The sequence below is a fragment of the Anomaloglossus baeobatrachus genome, chromosome 5 (assembly GCF_048569485.1).
Source record: "Anomaloglossus baeobatrachus isolate aAnoBae1 chromosome 5, aAnoBae1.hap1, whole genome shotgun sequence".
NCBI classification, from domain to species: Eukaryota; Metazoa; Chordata; class Amphibia; order Anura; family Aromobatidae; genus Anomaloglossus; species Anomaloglossus baeobatrachus.
The window spans coordinates 35,292,753-35,312,899 of NC_134357.1; the positions used below are offsets into that span (position 1 = coordinate 35,292,753).

The window sequence follows — 20,147 nt, forward strand, 5'->3', positions numbered from 1 at the left end:
TATTTATTTATTTTTTTTTTTGCAGCAGAAATTCTCCAAAACCCCCAACTACAAAAATGGACAAGTTTTTGTCGGAAAGTTGGGCTAAGGGCGGAATTTTCAGAGCAGAAACATCAAGTGTTTTCAGATTTGAAGGAGCATTGCGAGAGTTTCTGCTCCGTAAACGTGGGAAAAAGACCCTGTGTCCACACGGCCTTCAGGGACTTGCAGCGGATTATTTTAGGCGGATTCCATCGGAAAAAGCGTCGCTAACCCGCAGCAAAAAACGGACATATTGCACAGCAATGTAGAAACTATTTACTGCACATTGCACTCCTTGAATTAAGGGGTGATAATCTGCAGATTTTCTCAGCAGTGAGTGAATGTTTTTTTTTTTATTTTATTCCCATCCACAACAGTGATGCAGTAACACTCAGCGGAGGTATATCTGAGCTGTGTCTACATACCATAAAGTGAAATTAAACTTTGTAGTATTCTTTTCTATGATGTAGATTGTAGACCACTAAATTCACTTCCTATAGATAGATAGATGGGGGTCCGGGTTCTGAGTACCTCACCAATCACTCAAAAAACGGCACATAAGTGTGCAAATTGGGAAGGCAAAAGCTGGGGCCCTGCGCAGAGTAGAGGAGCGGGGCGTCCCTGCGCAGAGTAGAGGAGCGGGGCGTCCCTGCGCAAAGTAGAGGAGCGGCGTCCCTGCGCAGAGTAGAGGAGCGGGGCGTCCCTGCGCGGAGTAGAGGAGCGGGGCGTCCCTGCGCGGAGTAGAGGAGCGGGGCGTCCCTGCGCGGAGTAGAGGAGCGGGGCGTCCCTGCGCGGAGTAGAGGAGCGGGGCGTCCCTGCGCGGAGTAGAGGAGCGGGGCGTCCCTGCGCGGAGTAGAGGAGCGGGGCGTCCCTGCGCGGAGTAGAGGAGCGGGGCGTCCCTGCGCAGAGTAGAGGAGCGGGGCGTCCCTGCGCAGAGTAGAGGAGCGGGGCGTCCCTGCGCAGAGTAGAGGAGCGGGGCGTCCCTGCGCAGAGTAGAGGAGCGGGGCGTCCCTGCGCAGAGTAGAGGAGCGGGGCGTCCCTGCGCAGAGTAGAGGAGCGGGGCGTCCCTGCGCAGAGTAGAGGAGCGGGGCGTCCCTGCGCAGAGTAGAGGAGCGGGGCGTCCCTGCGCAGAGTAGAGGAGCGGGGCGTCCCTGCGCAGAGTAGAGGAGCGGGGCGTCCCTGCGCAGAGTAGAGGAGCGGGGCGTCCCTGCGCAGAGTAGAGGAGCGGGGCGTCCCTGCGCAGAGTAGAGGAGCGGGGCGTCCCTGCGCAGAGTAGAGGAGCGGGGCGTCCCTGCGCAGAGTAGAGGAGCGGGGCGTCCCTGCGCAGAGTAGAGGAGCGGGGCGTCCCTGCGCAGAGTAGAGGAGCGGGGCGTCCCTGCGCAGAGTAGAGGAGCGGGGCGTCCCTGGTCCATCATGGACTGGTGTTTGACACATTATTCTTGATGAAGACTTTTTTGGACTAAAATACGCCAAATTCATTGTGTAAATGTATTTATTTAAATGTAAATAGAGGCCTATGGATGAGCGCCCCCTGTGATCAACCCACAACATGCCAAAACTTAATGACAAAGAGGCTGTGCATACTCAGAGGATTACCAATAAATAAATGTTATTAAATACAAGACAAAAACAACAAAAAACCCAAACATTTAAAAAGATCAGAAACCTCAAGAGGTTCCTTTGTATGTGATAAAGCCGACACTTAAAGGAGTTTTCCCACCAACAGAAGTTGCTTTTAATCTATAGATCTTGGAATAATAATAATAACTTCCACAATTGGATGTGATTAAAAATAATGTTCCTGTGGTGAGATAATCTTATATATGTGCCCCTGCTGTGTACTGTGTAATGGCCGTGTCTGACCGTACATGCACAAGGTCTGATCATACCACAGCTTCTGGGCCGGGGAGGAAGCAAAAAAGTATACAGATAATTACAGCACAGGGTCGCAAATAATTCTTTCCTTGAGGTAAAACATTTTTGAAATACAGGCAGGGAAATGTTTTACCTCACAGAAAGCATCAGCTGTGATCCAGTGCTGTACTCGCTGTATATTATCCTTTGCCTCTTCCCTGGCTTAGGAGCTGTGCTGTGCTCAGATTGTGTCCCTGTACGGAGGTTTGTACACATGAACCAGTGCAGGAGGGATACATAAATAAGACTGCCGAAGAGGAAACCTCCAGAGCAAAAAAACGTCCTCCTGTGCAGGACTGGCGAGCGTTTGTCGTACATGACGCCACTTTTATATAAATTCTGATAATTTTGTCAGATGAATCGGGGCCATAGATACAGGCGGGGGCAGGGGATGACGCGCTGGAGCTGCGCACTACTCAGCAGGTGTTTTGGTTTTATTTTTAATAATTGGTAGGTGTCTCAGGACTTTAGTGACTTCCTCCACATACAAATTATGATGACCCTACTGTACCCCCTCAACTACCCCAGCAAAGTATGATGACCCCAACAGTATGATCCCTGAATGTGACCCCCCCCACAGCCCTCCATGAAGTATAATAGCCCCCACACAGCATGATGGACCCCACACAATCCTTCACACTGTATAATTGCTTACATACAGTATAATGGGCCTCACATAGTCCTCCATAAAGTATGAAAGCTCCCTCAAAGCCCTTCAAATAATATAATACACCTGCCATAGCCCTCCAAATAGTAGAATTGCCCTGACATAGTCCTCCATATAGTATAATGCACCCCCCATAGTCCTCCATATAGTATAATGCACCCCCCATAGTCCTCCATATAGTATAATGCACCCCCCATATTCCTCCATATAGTATAATGCACCCACATAGTCCTCCATATAGTATAATGCACCCCCCATATTCCTCCATATAGTATAATGCACCCACATAGTCCTCCATATAGTATAATGCACCCCCCATATTCCTCCATATAGTATAATGCACCCCCCATAGTCCTCCATATATTATACTGCACCGCATAGTCCTCCATATATTATACTGCAGCGCATAGTCCTCCATATATTATACTGCACCGCATAGTCCTCCATATAATATAATTGTCACAAACCACCGGGGGGGTCACTCAGAAATCCCCCGCGCTGGCTACCAGTACGTCACAATCGGGGGGTAACAAGTGGGTGTCACCCCTCCTTTATACCTCCCGACCGACAGACAGAGCACGTGACGCGCTCTCTAGCGCCCCTCTTATAGTCAGGCCAATTATGGAATTGCCCGACAATAAGCAAGGAGGCCGCTATACTACTTATGCCGATTATTGAAGGGTCCCCGGTGAGAGTAGGGTATATATTCCCCCGACCTCCGCGGGCGGAATATATAAAACCTCCCCGAATCTCACTGGCCTCCCCACAATAATCCTTGGCACAACTCGCTGCCACCAACCGCTTCACGGTAACTATTAGCCGAACACACAGACGTGGGATTCAAGATCGAGATAACAGAACAGCCCAAGATTAATTATATAATTTAATCAGCCTAAAGCACACTAGAAACTACAATATATACAATAGGGAATCTACAGAATATACATAGGTCAGAGTACAGTTACAGATAAAGCATGGTTTACAAACAGGCATACACAGTTCCAGCAGTTACCTTGTGCGTCTGGCCACAGGGGGGCGCTGTAGACCAGGTTTCCAGGAACTCCCACAGATGTTTCCTACACGTGACCCCCAGCGAAAGAACACTGGAAAATGGCCGAAGTAGGGTTATCAACCTGGGCAAATCCAGGTCCCCTCCTACCTTCGTGACCTCAGAGGGAGCACTGCTCCACCCCTGGCTGGAGTTATGGACAAAATCCACAACATGGAATATGGCCATAACTTGGCCTGGGAGCGTCGTAGACGGACGCCGACGCTCTCATTGTGACAGTTATGAATTTAGCTACAGAATGAGAGGACTCATGACTTGTCTACTAGTTCCCCATTGGCTGATATCACGCCTGGGGTATTTCCCAAGCTCCCGCTCCCATAAAAAGGGTGTGCCAGCATCGTCCGCATGCGGAGACACCATTTTTATGGTTGCCATATTTATCGGAAATATGGCTTGCGAGATATGAACCATTTTTTACTGGAGTCGTTCTGTCTGGATACTTCCAAGCTTGCTAATTAGATAGCAGCTCCTACCACAGGGTCACGGCAGGGAGTCCTCCTGTGTCCATTGTTCCCACATCATCTCATCTCCATATCACAGGAGATGGCCATGGAGGTGTAACACCTTCACAGATGCTGGACATTGAGCACAAGAAGGGAGGGGGCACTGCCAGGGAGTGATGAGCGATTATGACTGGAAGTCATAATTCATCTTCATATCCCGGGATTTGCCTCACACCTCCCCCCTTTTGAGGGCGCTAGGGGGCAGCACACTCCGGTGTTCCCCCGTGCGCCCGTCCGCGACCTCTCCTTGTCGGGACAGCCCGTCTGCGTTACCGTGGTCACGGCCCCTTTTGTGGCGAATGGTGAAGTTGTATTGCTGGAGCGCAAGGCTCCATCGCAACAATCGCCCATTCGTCCCAGAGACGGTGTGCAACCAGCTGAGGGGATTGTGGTCCGTCTCCACGATGAAGTGGCGCCCGTATAGATAGGGTTGCAGACGCTGCAGGGCCCACACTATGGCCAGGCACTCCTTCTCCATCGTGGAATAGGCCACTTCCCTTGGTAACGGCTTCCTGCTCAGGTACAAGACTGGGTGCTCTTGGCTCGCAGAGTCCACCTGGCTGAGCACCGCACCGAGGCCGAAGTCACTGGCATCGGTCTGTACTACAAACGGCCGCGTGAAGTCGGCTGCCTGTAGCACGGGCGGGCTGGACAGGGCGTCCTTTAGGGCCTGGAAGGCTGTCTCGCAGTCCATTGTCCAATCGACTGCAGAGGGCAGCTTCTTCTTGGTGAGGTCCGTCAAGGGCTTTGCCAGGCTACTATAGCGTGGAACAAACCTCCTATAGTACCCAGCGGTCCCCAAGAAGGACATCACCTGCTTCTTGGTCCTGGGGGTGGGCCAGGATGCGATGGCCTCCACTTTCTCAGGCTCGGGCTTCAGTGTTCTCCCGCCTACCCGGTGACCGAGGTACTGGACCTCGCTCATGGCCAGCTGACACTTTCCCGGCTTGATGGTCAAACCTGCCCGGTGGATCCGCCTGAGCACCTGTGCTAGATGCTCTAGGTGGTCCTCCCAGGTGGGACTGAAGACGGCAATGTCATCCAGGTACGCGGCCGCGTACCCTTCAAGTCCCTTGAGCAGGGTGTTGACCATCCGCTGGAAAGTGGCAGGGGCATTCCTCATCCCGAATGGCATCACCGTGGACTCGTACAGTCCAAATGGGGTAATAAAGGCAGAGCGTTCCCTGGCCTTGCGAGTCAGGGGGATCTGCCAATATCCCCGGCTCAGATCCATGATGGTCAGGTACTGAGCCCCGGCCAACTGATCGAGCAGGTCATCGATGCGTGGCATTGGGTACGCATCGGCGACCGTGACAGCATTGAGCCCCCTGTAGTCCACGCAGAACCGAGTGGTTCGGTCCTTCTTAGGGACGAGGACTACAGGCGAGGCCCAAGCGCTGTTGGATGCCTGGATCACCCCCAGCTTCAGCATCTCGTCAATCTCCTGGCGCATGTGTTGCTGCACCTCCAGGGAAACCCGATATGCTGAACGCCGGATCGGGGGATGATCCCCAGTGTCCACGTGATGGACAGCCAAGTCAGTCCTTCCGGGCTGGTTGGTAAACAACCCCCGGAAGGGGTGTAGGGTGGCCCACAGCTGGGACCGTTGGTCCTCCAAGAGCTGGTGGCCAACCTCCACATCCTCAATGGATCCGCCTGCCCTAACCTGGGCTAGCATATCCAAGAGGGTTTCCGCTTCTCCCTCCTCGGGCAGGTTGCACACGGGGAGCGCACATGCCTCCCGCTCATGATGTGCCTTCATCATGTTCACATGGAAGGGCTTCCGCCTTCCACGGGCAGGGTCCAGGGTGACCAGGTACGTCACAGGGTTGAGCTGCTGGTACACGAGGTATGGGCCTTCCCAGGCTGCCTGAAGCTTGTCCTGTGGTACGGGGACCAGTACCCACACCTTTTGACCCACTTGGTAGGTCCTCTCACAAGCGTTCTGGTCGTACCAACGCTTCTGATCGGCCTGGGCTTGAGCCATATTGTCGTGTACCAGTTGCGTCAAGGCCTGCATTTTGTCCCGGAAGCGCATGACATACTCGATAACCGACACTCCAGGGGTGGCCAAATCCCCTTCCCAAGCCTCTTTCACCAGAGCCAGGGGGCCCCGCACACGTCGCCCGTACAGGAGCTCAAACGGTGAGAATCCTGTTGAGGCCTGTGGAACCTCCCGGTAAGCAAATAACAGGTGTGGGAGATACCGCTCCCAGTCACGCCCATGGGAGTCGACCAACATCTTAAGCATCTGCTTTAAGGTGCCATTAAACCGCTCGCACAGGCCATTAGTCTGTGGATGGTACGGGCTGGCCACCAGATGTCGCACCTGGACTTGCTTACAGAGGGCCTCCATCAGCTGGGACATGAATTGGGTCCCCCGGTCAGTGAGCATTTCCTGGGGAAAACCCACTCGGGAGAAAATCTCCAGCAATGCGGTGGCCACCTTGTCAGCCCGAATGGACGACAAGGCCACTGCTTCTGGGTACCGGGTGGCATAGTCCACTACCGTCAGTATGAAGCGTTTCCCGGAGCTGCTGGGGATGGCCAGCGGGCCGACCAGATCCACAGCCACCCTCCTGAAAGGCTCATCGATGATTGGCAGAGATACTAGTGGGGCTTTGGGGTGTGGCCCCGCCTTCCCCACTCTCTGACAGGTTTCACACGAACGGCAGTAGGCAGCCACATCGGCCCCCATTTTTGGCCAGTAGAAATGCTGGTTTAACCTGGCCTTGGTCTTAGCGATCCCTAGGTGTCCGGCCATCGGAATCTCATGTGCGATCCGCAACAACTCCGTCCGGAACGGATAGGGTACCACCAACTGTCGGTCCCTGGGCCACGCCTCCGGTGAACCCTGCTGGACCGTGGCCCGGTACAGCCGTCCTTGGTCCCAGACCACTCGCTCCGGGTCCGAGTCCGAGGGAGGCTGTGCCGCCTGCTCCTTAAGAGCTTTCAGGCTGTCGTCAGCTTCTAACGCTGCCTGAAACCCCTGACTAGATGTGGCCAGAATCGACGAGACTGTCACATCTTCAGTCAGTACCCCGGGACCTGTGTCCTGGCCTCCACCTGACTCGGCTGCCACTTGGTCAGAAGGGGAAGAGCTATCGGACCTCCGGGAGGCCCCTTGGCTTCCAGCACTCCCACTGCGGGTGACAGCGGCCACAGCCGCTGCGACCGTGGGTCGTGCCTGCTCCTCCTCCGTTCCTGACCAAGTCGCCGGTTCAGGCAGACCTACCTGGCTTCCTGACACCCCGGTTGTGGGGGAACCCTGCACCGAGATCTTACCTGGGAGCACTTCCGCTCCGGGACCGGCCCCAATCTCACCTGCCTGTTCCCCCCCTGCAGCAACAGAACCCCGCTGTGAAATCTCTGGGGACCCCACATTTGCTGTGGTAGCCCCCACCCCACACACTGGTCCTCCCCCTGCAGCACCCTGCTCTCTGCTTATCCCTGCAGAGGGCAGCAGATCCCAGCTCACAGGCTGATTACTTGTAGAGGCATTGTCACACCTTTCTCTGACCCCCTCCCCTGTCACAGCTGCAGCTGTGTGTGTGTCTATGGTGTCTGTGCAAGCAGAAATATCAGAGTTCACTCCCCCCTCTCTCACATCATTCATAGATAACACATTAACATTGTCAGGAGTCATGTCCGTACTGGCTGAAGGTTCAGCCCTTGGTGGGGGCCCAAACTGGGAGGTTATCTGCCCCAAATCTGTCCCAAGTAGCACGTTTGCGGGGATCCGATCAGTTACCCCCACCTCCCTCACCCCTCGCCCTGCGCCCCAGTCCACATAAATGTCAGCAACAGGCAGCGCCGGGTCAATGCCTCCAATCCCGGAGACAGCGAGGGTTTTTCCAGGGATCAAGTCTTGGGGGGACACCATCTCAGGCCGCACCAGAGTCACCTCCGAGGCGCTGTCTCGCAGTCCTATGGTCACAGACCGGCCGACGGTGACAGGTTGGAAGCTGTCCAGGGACCTACCACCACCCCCACCCACACAATACACCTTGGGCGGCCCTTGGGACGGGGACGGAGCCGGGGCCTTGGGACGCTGAGGGCACATGGCCTTGAAGTGTCCAGGTAGGTTGCACTGGTGGCACCGTCTTGGCTCTGCCACGGGCCTGGAGAGGGGAGTTGAGGGGGACACCCCCTGCAGTCTAGGGGCAGGTGGGGCAGTCGCAGAATTCATCTTACCCCCTCTCCAGGTGCTGCTGGTGGCTGCTCTCCTGGCCTCAGGAGCCCGATTGTTGGTGTAGTCATCGGCCAGGGCAGCTGTAGCCGTGGACCCCTTTGGCTTCTGGTCTCGGATGAACTGGCGGAGATCCTCAGGGCAGTTCCACAAGAGTTGCTCCGTGATGAACAAGTCCAGGATCTCCGGTCCGGTGGAAAGCTGCAGGCCTTGGGTCCAGTGGTCGGCAGCTCGGGCAAGTGCCCGCCTGTGGTCAGCCCAGGAGTCCTTTGGTCCCTTCTGTAGGCTCCGGAACTTCTTGCGGTAGGACTCTGGAGTGAGGTTGTACTGTTGGATCAGGGCCCGCTTGATGGTGTCGTAGCCCTGATCTGCCTCAGCAGGCAAGTCCCCAAGGATATCCAGGGCCTTACCCCTTAGACGGGGGGTCAGGTATTTGGCCCACTGATCCTTGTCCAGATGGTGCTGCAAGCAAGTCCGTTCAAAAGCAGTCAGGAAAGAGTCCAAGTCTCCATCCTTCTCCAGCACTGGGAAGTCCTCAACACGGACCTTTGGAAGTTTGGTGTCTTGAAGGTCACGTGTGGCTGATGAGGGCCGGAGCTGAGCTAGCTGCAGCTGGTGGTCACAGTCTGCCTGTTGCCGTCGCTCTTCACGTGCTGCTTGCCGCTCCGCAGCCTCACGCGCTGCTTGCCGCTCCGCAGCCTCAGCGTCACGCGCCGCCTGCCGCTCTGCCCTGCGCTCTGCCAGGAGTTCCTTGTAGCCCTCCTGGTCTCCAGCCTGGAGAAGGGCCATAGCCATTTGAAGAAGGCTATCCGAGCCTCCCAGGCTCGGTGGAATGGCACGTGGTGATCTGCGGCCCGCTGCGGAGCCTGGTGATTCACTGTCCATTGCAGAGCGGAGGGCTGGCATCTGGCTCGTTGAGGACCCTTGGGCGAGCTCCTCCTCATTTTGTCCAGCAGTGCCAGGTTGTGCGATGTCCTCTGCAGAGCTGTTCTCTGGCGTCGGGCTCTTGGAGGGCTCGTGGACAACCTCCTCATCGTCTCTGGCCTGAGCATCGGCCATTCCTTTGGCTTTGCTCCTGGTGCTCTCAGCCATTCATGCAGACTTTGGTCACTGACACAGAACTGACACCTGATGCCTCCACACACCTTACAGTATCTGCACTCTGACACTCTAGTGTTGAGCTAGTCTGAAGACCCCAGCAGCCACAGCTGCTGCAGGCAGTCTTTAGTGTCTGGGAGTATGGGTCTCACACTCACACACACTATTATCTCGATCCCACCGCTTGCCACCAATATGTCACAAACCACCGGGGGGGTCACTCAGAAATCCCCCGCGCTGGCTACCAGTACGTCACAATCGGGGGGTAACAAGTGGGTGTCACCCCTCCTTTATACCTCCCGACCGACAGACAGAGCACGTGACGCGCTCTCTAGCGCCCCTCTTATAGTCAGGCCAATTATGGAATTGCCCGACAATAAGCAAGGAGGCCGCTATACTACTTATGCCGATTATTGAAGGGTCCCCGGTGAGAGTAGGGTATATATTCCCCCGACCTCCGCGGGCGGAATATATAAAACCTCCCCGAATCTCACTGGCCTCCCCACAATAATCCTTGGCACAACTCGCTGCCACCAACCGCTTCACGGTAACTATTAGCCGAACACACAGACGTGGGATTCAAGATCGAGATAACAGAACAGCCCAAGATTAATTATATAATTTAATCAGCCTAAAGCACACTAGAAACTACAATATATACAATAGGGAATCTACAGAATATACATAGGTCAGAGTACAGTTACAGATAAAGCATGGTTTACAAACAGGCATACACAGTTCCAGCAGTTACCTTGTGCGTCTGGCCACAGGGGGGCGCTGTAGACCAGGTTTCTAGGAACTCCCACAGATGTTTCCTACACGTGACCCCCAGCGAAAGAACACTGGAAAATGGCCGAAGTAGGGTTATCAACCTGGGCAAATCCAGGTCCCCTCCTACCTTAGTGACCTCAGAGGGAGCACTGCTCCACCCCTGGCTGGAGTTATGGACAAAATCCACAACATGGAATATGGCCATAACTTGGCCTGGGAGCGTCGTAGGCGGACGCCAATGCTCTCATTGTGACAGTTATGAATTTAGCTACAGAATGAGAGGACTCATGACTCGTCTACTAGTTCCACATTGGCTGATATCACGCCTGGGGTATTTCCCAAGCTCCCGCTCCCATAAAAAGGGTGTGCCAGCATCGTCCGCATGCGGAGACACCATTTTTATGGTTGCCATATTTATCGGAAATATGGCTTGCGAGATATGAACCATTTTTTACTGGAGTCGTTCTGTCTGGATACTTCCAAGCTTGCTAATTAGATAGCAGCTCCTACCACAGGGTCACGGCAGGGAGTCATCCTGTGTCCATTGTTCCCACATCATCTCATCTCCATATCACAGGAGATGGCCATGGAGGTGTAACACCTTCACAGATGCTGGACATTGAGCACAAGAAGGGAGGGGGGCACTGCCAGGGAGTGATGAGCGATTATGACTGGAAGTCATAATTCATCTTCATATCCCGGGATTTGCCTCACAATAATGCACCCCCCATAGTCCTCCATATAGTATAATGCACCCCCCATAGTCCTCCATATATTATACTGCACCGCATAGTCCTCCATATAATATAATGCACCCCCCATAGTCCTCCATATAGTATAATGCACCCCCCATATTCCTCCATATAGTATAATGCACCCACATAGTCCTCCATATAGTATAATGCACCCCCCATATTCCTCCATATAGTATAATGCACCCCCCATAGTCCTCCATATATTATACTGCACCGCATAGTCCTCCATATAATATAATGCACTCCCCATAGTCCTCCACATAATATAATGCACCCCCCATAGTCCTCCATATAGTATAATGCACCCCCCCCATAGTCCTCCATATAGTATAATATACCCCATTCTGCTGCAAATCCTGATGTGTTGGCAGGAAAAACGCAGCATGAAATACGCACATTTTTGCCACTTTTTTTGTTGCGTTTTAGTCATATTTTTCCATGCACTTTTCTTGTGGATTTCCTCCATTCATTAGTTTGTGTGAAATCTTCGTATTAGAACATTTTAATGCTTTTCTGTTTCTCACCTTGAACACCAGAGCTGCAGTCATAATTCTTTAGACTTCAGAGCTGAAATCCTGCACCAATAAATTACTGGTTTAAAGGGGTTTTTCATTACCCAGTGGTGCAAGGGTCTGGTATATAAAAAATAAATAAAAAATCCTATACTCCCAGTGCAGACGGACGGCCTTGCGCCCCAGTACAGACGGACATACTTGCGCCCCAGTGCAGACGGACGGACTTGCTCCCCAGTGCAGACGGACGGACTTGCTCCCCAGTGCAGACGGACGGCCTTGCTCCCCAGTGCAGACGGACGGACTTGCTCCCCAGTGCAGACGGACGGACTTGCTCCCCAGTGCAGACGGACGGACTTGCTCCCCAGTGCAGACGGACGGACTTGCTCCCCAGTGCAGACGGACGGACTTGCGCCCCAGTGCAGACGGACGGACTTGCGCCCCAGTGCAGACGGACGGACTTGCGCCCCAGTGCAGACGGACGGACTTGCGCCCCAGTGCAGACGGACGGACTTGCGCCCCAGTGCAGACGGACGGACTTGCGCCCCAGTGCAGACGGACGGACTTGCGCCCCAGTGCAGACGGACGGACTTGCGCCCCAGTGCAGACGGACGGACTTGCGCCCCAGTGCAGACGGACGGACTTGCGCCCCAGTGCAGACGGACGGACTTGCGCCCCAGTGCAGACGGACGGACTTGCGCCCCAGTGCAGACGGACGGACTTGCGCCCCAGTGCAGACGGACGGACTTGCGCCCCAGTGCAGACGGACGGACTTGCGCCCCAGTGCAGACGGACGGACTTGCGCCCCAGTGCAGACGGACGGACTTGCTCCCCAGTGCAGACGGACGGCCTTGCGCCCCAGTGCAGACGGACGGCCTTGCGCCCCAGTGCAGACGGACGGCCTTGCGCCCCAGTGCAGACGGACGGCCTTGCGCCCCAGTGCAGACGGACGGCCTTGCGCCCCAGTGCAGACGGACGGCCTTGCGCCCCAGTGCAGACGGACGGCCTTGCGCCCCAGTGCAGACGGACGGCCTTGCGCCCCAGTGCAGACGGACTGATTTTCATAACAGCAGAGGATCAGTATATTTCATCCACTGACAGCAAGCAGAGATCCTAATATTTTAAAGGTATATTATATATTGAGCTTGCTTTAAAGATAACCAGACCCTTCCCTTTAAACGAGCTCATACAATTATACCTAACGTGTTAAGATTTAGACAAGAATATTCCATTCACTGACAGCGAGCAGAGATCTTAATATTTAAATAGGTTACAGACAGAGATCGAGTTGCATAAAACCAGACGTCCCTGGTGAACAAAGACATTCAGTTGTATTTAATTAATGAAGACTATTTCATTCACTGACAGTAAACAGTGATCTTGACTATTAACGGTATTGTTCAGGGACATACAAGTCTGACCCAGGGGAAAATAATTCCCCCACTGACAGCAAACAGTGGGTAAATGACATACAAGTCAGAGAAAAATATTTAACCCACTGACAGCAAGCAGTGATCTTGACAATTAAAGGTATAGTACAGATATATATAAAACCCAAAACTGAATATTTTAAACAAATCTGATTTAGAGGAAAATATTTCACCCACTGACAGCAAGCAGTGATCTTAACAATTAACAATTAAAGGTATATTACGGATAAAAAGCCCCCATACAAACCAGAAACTGATTATTTTACACAAGGACATACAAGTCTGATCTAGAGTAAAATCAGCCGCTGACAGCAAGCAGTGTTCTTTAAAGGTATATTACGGATAAAAATAAAACCAAAAATTGATTTCTTTTAAACAAGGATGTACAATTCTGATCTAGAGGATACTGTTTCACCCACTGACAGCAAGCAGTGATCTTGACAATTAACAATTAAAGGTATATTACGGATAAAAAGCCCCCATACAAACCAGAAACTGATTATTTTACACAAGGACATACAAGTCTGATCTAGAGTAAAATCAGCCGCTGACAGCAAGCAGTGTTCTTAAAAGTATATTACGGATAAAAATAAAACAAAAAATTGATTTCTTTTAAACAAGGATGTACAATTCTGATCTAGAGGATAATGTTTCATCCACTGAATGTTTCATCCACTGCAAGCAGTGATCTTGACAATTAAAGATATAGTACGGGTATAAATAAAACCAGAAACTGATTATTTTACACAATGACGTACAAATGTAATTACCATATAAAGATCCAGCCAATAGTACTTCACCCACTGACAGCAAGCGATGATCTTGACAATTAAAGGTATATTATTGGGACGTACAAGTCTGATCCAGTGGATAATATTTCACCCACTGACAGCAAGCAGTGATCTTGACAATTAATGGTATAGTATGGATATAAATAAAACCAGAAACTGATTATTTTATACAATGACATACAAATGTAATTACCATATAAAGATACAGTCGATAGTACTTCACCCACTGACAGCAAGCGATGATCTTGACAATTAAAGGTATATTATAGGGACGTACAAGTCTGATCCAGTGGATAATATTTCACTTACTGACAGCAAGCAGTGATCTTGACAATTAATGGTATAGTACGGATATAAATAAAACCAGAAACTGATTATTTTATACAATGACATACAAATGTAATTACCATATAAAGATCCAGTCGATAGTACTTCACCCACTGACAGCAAGCGATGATCTTGACAATTAAAGGTATATTATAGGGACGTACAAGTCTGATCCAGTGGATAATATTTCACCCACTGACAGCAAGCAGTGATCTTGACAATTAATGGTATAGTACGGATATAAATAAAACCAGAAACTGATTATTTTATACAATGACATACAAATGTAATTACCATATAAAGATCCAGTCGATAGTACTTCACCCACTGACAGCAAGCGATGATCTTGACAATTAAAGGTATATTATAGGGACGTACAAGTCTGATCCAGTGGATAATATTTCACCCACTGACAGCAAGCGATGATCTTGTTATTTAAAGGGATATTACAGAATGAGAATAAAGTTGCATAAAATTGTAGCACTCCTTACCACGAGCCCAAATACGTATATGAACCCCCCATCTGGGAGACGCAGGTGCGGGCGGTGACAGCTGGGACGTTACAGTCTGGCACCGGTGACACAAAGCAATTAGCCTCCGGCCCGGCCCACGTACAGGCTGCTGCGCTAATCAGCGAGTAACCTGTTTATCTGGTGCCTGAAGTTCAGATCCTCTTCAGTTTTCTTCTGACCTTTGAACACATTTTCCCTGATATTGCCGCGGCACTTCCTGGTGATCGATGCCAATCCCTTGTGGTGGCCCTGGCATCGAGCACAGCCATGCACTGGAGGCTCCTGAGACGCCTGGCAGGGAAGAGGAGGTCGGAGCCGCGTCCTCTGCGCCTCATTTCCAGGAAGTTTTCCTCTCGTGTCACTCGGTAACTTTCTTCCTTGTTTGCAGCATGCAGGCGACGGAGCGAGATGCGGCTTCTCCCGGGGACGCCGGCTGGGCGGAGGGCATTCCAGCCATGGCCGAGTCACGACCGGGGTCTCCTCAAGTCGCCAGCAAGTCGCAAGCCTTCGATCTCTTCAACCTGGTCGTCTCCTACAAGAGGATTGAGATCTACCTGGAGCCCTTCAGGGACGGCTGGGACACGGTCAGATACCTGCTGAGGTAACGCAGCGCCGGCGGGGAGCAGAGCCGAGGCTGTCATTTAACTCTGTCACATCACTTTCCCATTTCATGTGATCACTTTGTACTTTTACTGCAAAATCCGCAGCAGAAACCATCTTTTTCCATGTGCTTTTTTTTTTTTTTTTTTTACTTCCTGCTCTTTTTTTTTTTTTTATTGCACGAGACATAGATTTCATCTGCTTCCACCTTCACAAATGTGCCAAAATCCTCATGAAATCCGACGTGTGTGAACATGACCTAAGACCATGCTCACATATTACTTTTTGCAGCTCCTTTTCATGAGTTTTTTTTTTTACCTTTTTTTATTAGATTTTAAAAACATTTTAACAAACATATCATCAATAATCATATAATACATACATCATGATTATGTTAAACTACAAAATTACAGATAATGTATCTCCTCGAATCCCAACCCCCCTCTTTTCATGAGTTTTATACAAATTAAAAGCTGCTTTTTACAGTATGAGCAAAATAATAATAATTTATTCATTTATATAGCGCTATTTATTCCACAGCGCTTTACATAAAGCGATGAGATTGCAGAAATCTGATGCACACACAATTTTTTTTTTTTTTTTTTCCCCTGGTTGCAATGGCAACCTGCTGCATTTTTCAATTCTTTCAGCGTTTTTGCTGCTTTTTTTTCACCATTGAAAGCAATGAGAAAATGCAAAAACTCTGAAGTATTTTTTGCTTTGTTTTTGCTGCTTTTGTGGTGAATTCAACTAAAATTATTTAACCAGGTACTATAGAGAAAGGAACAAAAACGCAAATAAAAAAAGGAATAAAAATGCAGATTAAAAAAGGACCAAAAGCACATTAAAAAAGACCAAAAATGCAGGTAAAAAAGGACCAAAAACCGCAGATAAAAAAGGACCAAAAACGCAGATAAAAAAGGACCAAAAATGCAGATAAAAAAAGGACCAAAAATGCAGATAAAAAAAGGACCAAAAATGCAGATAAAAAAAGGACCAAAAATGCAGATAAAAAAAGGACCAAAAGCGCAGATAAAAAAGGACCAAAAGCGCAGATAAAAAAGGACCAAAAGCGCAGATAAAAAAGGACCAAAAGCGCAGATAAAAAAGGACCAAAAGCGCAGATAAAAAAAGGACCAAAAGCGCACATAAAAAAAAGACCAAAAACGTAGATAAAAAAAGACCAAAAACGTAGATAAAAAAAGGACCAAAAGTGCAAATAAAAGAGGAACAAAAACGCAAATAAAAAAAGGAGCAAAAACGCAGATAAAAAAGGAACAAAAATGCTGAAAAACTGCAGCAAAACCTGCTTTCTGGAAGCAGCTTTTTTTTTTTTTTACTGCCAATAGAGCAGGTTTTGCTGCGGAAACATCCCCACCCCCCCCCAGCAAAAAAGCAGTGTGTGAACATACTGTAAGATATGTTCACATGTTTTTTTGCTGCATTTTTTTCAGGGTTTTTTTTTTTTTTTTTTTCATAGTGTTTTTTTCATGAGTTTTCTGCAAATTAAAAGTAGTTTTTTCCAGTACGAACTAAACCTATGAGATTTCCGAAATCTCCTGCACACAATTGTTTTATTTTTCCTGACTGAAATGGAAAACTGCTGCATTTTTTAAAGAAGCAGCATGTCAGTGCTTTCAGCATTTTTGCAAGTTTTTTTCACCATTGAAAGCAATCTGAAAATGCAACAACACAAGTGCGTTTTTTGCTGCACTTTTGCTGATTTTGTGGTGAACTCAACTAATTTTATTTAAATATGCATGGTAGACAAATGACCGAGAAAAATAAACAAACACACACAACAAAAATGCAGCAAAAATCCACAACAAAAATGCAGCAAAAATCCACAACAAAAATGCAGCAAAAATCCACAACAAAAATGCAGCAAAAATCCACAACAAAAATGCAGCAAAAATCCACAACACGAATGCAGCAAAAAATCCACAACACGAATGCAGCAAAAATCCACAACAAAAATGCAGCAAAAATCCACAACAAAAATGTAGCAAAAAACCACAACAAAAGCTCTGCAAAAAAACACATCAAACCACAACAAAAGCTCAGCAAAAAAACACAACAAAAGCGCAGCAAAAAAACACAACAAAAGCGCAGCAAAAAACCACAACAAAAGCGCAGCAAAAAACCACAACAAAAGCTCAGCAAAAAACCACAACAAAAGCTCAGCAAAAAACCACAACAAAAGCTCAGCAAAAAACCACAACAAAAGCGCAGCAAAAAACCACAACAAAAGCGCAGCAAAAAACCACAACAAAAGCGCAGCAAAAAACCACAACAAAAGCGCAGCAAAAAACCACAACAAAAGCGCAGCAAAAAACCACAACAAAAGCGCAGCAAAAAACCACAACAAAAGCGCAGCAAAAAACCACAACAAAAATGTTGCAAAAAACCACAACAAAAGCGCAGCAAAAAAATGTAGCAAAAAAACCACAACAAAAGCACAGCAAAAAACCACAACAAAAGCACAGCAAAAAACCACAACAAAAGCACAGCAAAAAACCACAACAAAAGCACAGCAAAAAACCACAACAAAAGCACAGCAAAAAACCACAACAAAAGCACAGCAAAAAACCACAACCAAAAAGGTAGCAAAAATCCACAACAAAAATTCAGCAAAAATCCACAACAAAAATGTAGCAAAAAACCACAACTAAAGCGCAGCAAAAAACCACAACAAAAATATAGCAAAAAACCACAACAAAAGCGCAGCAAAAAACTACAACAAAAGCGCAGCAAAAAACAGAAGACAAACGCAGCAAAAAAACCACAACAAAAGCGCAGCAAAAAAACACAACAAAAGCGCAGCAAAAAGCCACAACAAAAATGCATCAAAAAACACCAAATACACAACAAAAATGCAGCAAAACAATCTATAAAAATGCAGTAAAAAACGCAAAAAGCAGCAAAGAAAATGCAGTAAAACAAACGCAATAAAAATGCAGTACAAAAAACACACAAAAAAAATAAAGCATAAAAAACAATAAAAATGAAGCAAAAATGCAGCACAAAAATACAATAGCAAAAAAACAAAGCAAATCCTGCTTTTTGGAAACAGATTTTTTTTTTAACTCCAAGAGAACAGGTTTTTCTGCAGCAAAAAAGCAAGGTGTGAACATGGCCTAAGAGATCCTTGAAATGTCCTGCTAAGTAAACCCCATAGTTGTAGATTTTCTGCAGCTTTCTATAGTTGGTATTTCAGGATCTCTGCTTGTAGTCAGTGAGTGGTGACAGCATACTATTCTGTGCTCAGAGCAGACCTGATCTCCCCACTGGTACATTTTTCCTGCACTGATACATTGTAGCAAACACAACAGGACAGAGTTTGGATGTATTTGGCTCACAGAGGGCTGGACACTGTAGCAGATTCTTATTTCTGGATGAAGTTTTTCATTACGCGTTTATATCCAGTGATGTAGACAAGAATGTTTCTATTCACTGACAGCAATAAGAGATCTTAAAAATGGTTCATAATTTGAACACTTTGGGTTTGATTCTTTACTGCATTTGCGTTATTTTTGTTTATTTTTGGGGTATTTTCTCACCTGTTTATCATTTGTATTAATTATGACTTTTTAAAAAGTTGCCATCTTTTTGCACAAATCTTCTGCAGTCCTCCCTGTGACTTTTTCTTTTTGAGTATTTGTCATTTTTGCACAAAGTTCATAAAGCGTAAAGGTCATTTTTGAAGAATTTGGTGTAAAAAAAAAAAAGTCAACAAATATCACAAGACAAAAGAAAAATAAAATATACAAGTCCCCAAATATTCTGGAATGTTTTTATGACTTTTTATTATAAAACGATTGAAGTGAAAATCCCATCTTTATTAAGATGCTGATTGTAAAGGGAGCGACCGCTGGGACCAGCACAGATCCCGAGGTTGGGGGTCCGCACTCATTTGTGCTCATCCTCACTCCTCACCACTCCATTCATTCTCTATGGGAGATGCTTTGATGCAGTCTGTATTATCTGAGTATTAAATTGCATTATACTATAATATCCATTATGAGCACAGTAGCTAATCCTATAGCGCCTCCCTTATGCACAGGTAGCTTCTGGTATTGCAGCTGATCCCCCATAGAGGCTCAGAGATGGCTGATTAGGGAGGATCAGCAGTCGTGCTTTTCTAATTGCACCTCTCCTGTACTTAAAAAATTAATAATCCCGCTCCTATCAGGTCTCCTTGATGCCAAAATAAAATACTTTATTGTACTCTGCAGATTGTATAATTATTGTTATTATTAGTTATTTTATATTTGTTATTATTTATTTTTTGTGATTATTATTATTATTATTTTATTTTATTATTATTTATTATTATTATTTTTTATTATTTTTTATTATTATTTTATTTTACTATTTTGCTATTTTATTACTATTATTATATTTTACTATTATTATTTTTCTATTTTATTACTATTATATTGTTGTTTTGCTATTATTATTATTATTGTTTTATTATTATTTATTATTATTTTATTTTACTATTTTATTACTATTGTTATAATTATTATATTTTACTATTATTATTTTGATATTATTTTATTACTGTTATATTGTTATTATTATTTTGCTATTATTATTATTATTTTATTATTTATTATTATTATTATTATTATTTTATTTTATTATTTTGCTATTTTATTACTATTGTTTTTATTATATTTTACCATTATTATTTTGCTATTTTATTACTATTATATTGTTATTGTTATTATTTTGCTATTATTAATAATAGCAAAATAATAACAATATAATAGCAATAAAATAATAATAGCAAAATAATAATGGTAAAATATAATAAAAACAATAGTAATAAAATAGCAAAATAATAAAATAATAATAAATAATAATAATAATAGCAAAATAATAATAGTAGAATATAATAATAATTAATAATAGTAAAATGATAATAGTAAAATAATAACAATAGTAAAAATAATAATAATAATAATTTTACTATTGTTATTATT

At 47.0% G+C, this 20,147-nt stretch overlaps 1 protein-coding gene and 1 long non-coding RNA gene across 5 annotated transcripts in view; one reads left to right on the forward strand and one right to left on the reverse strand.

Annotated features, from left to right (window-relative positions):
* The window catches only part of LOC142310756 (uncharacterized), a 104,014-nt gene extending 89,006 nt beyond the window's left edge, over window positions 1-15,008 (reverse strand). Inside the window, exon 1 of the long non-coding RNA XR_012754211.1 lies at window positions 14,539-15,008. This is a non-coding gene — a long non-coding RNA (uncharacterized LOC142310756). The remainder of the gene's footprint in view (window positions 1-14,538) is intronic.
* ZFYVE27 (zinc finger FYVE-type containing 27) overlaps window positions 1-20,147 on the forward strand; it is a 150,922-nt gene that overhangs the window by 11,320 nt on the left and 119,455 nt on the right. For 2 of the 4 annotated variants that reach the window (XM_075348397.1, XM_075348399.1), the window contains exons 1-2: window positions 14,735-14,867; window positions 14,948-15,160. In XM_075348397.1, coding sequence (XP_075204512.1) covers window positions 14,827-14,867; window positions 14,948-15,160 — 254 coding nt within the window. In that variant the 5' untranslated portion in view covers window positions 14,735-14,826. Of the gene's footprint in view, window positions 1-14,734; window positions 14,868-14,947; window positions 15,161-20,147 lie in introns of those variants that run through there. The other 2 variants (XM_075348400.1, XM_075348398.1) reach the window with 2 other exon arrangements.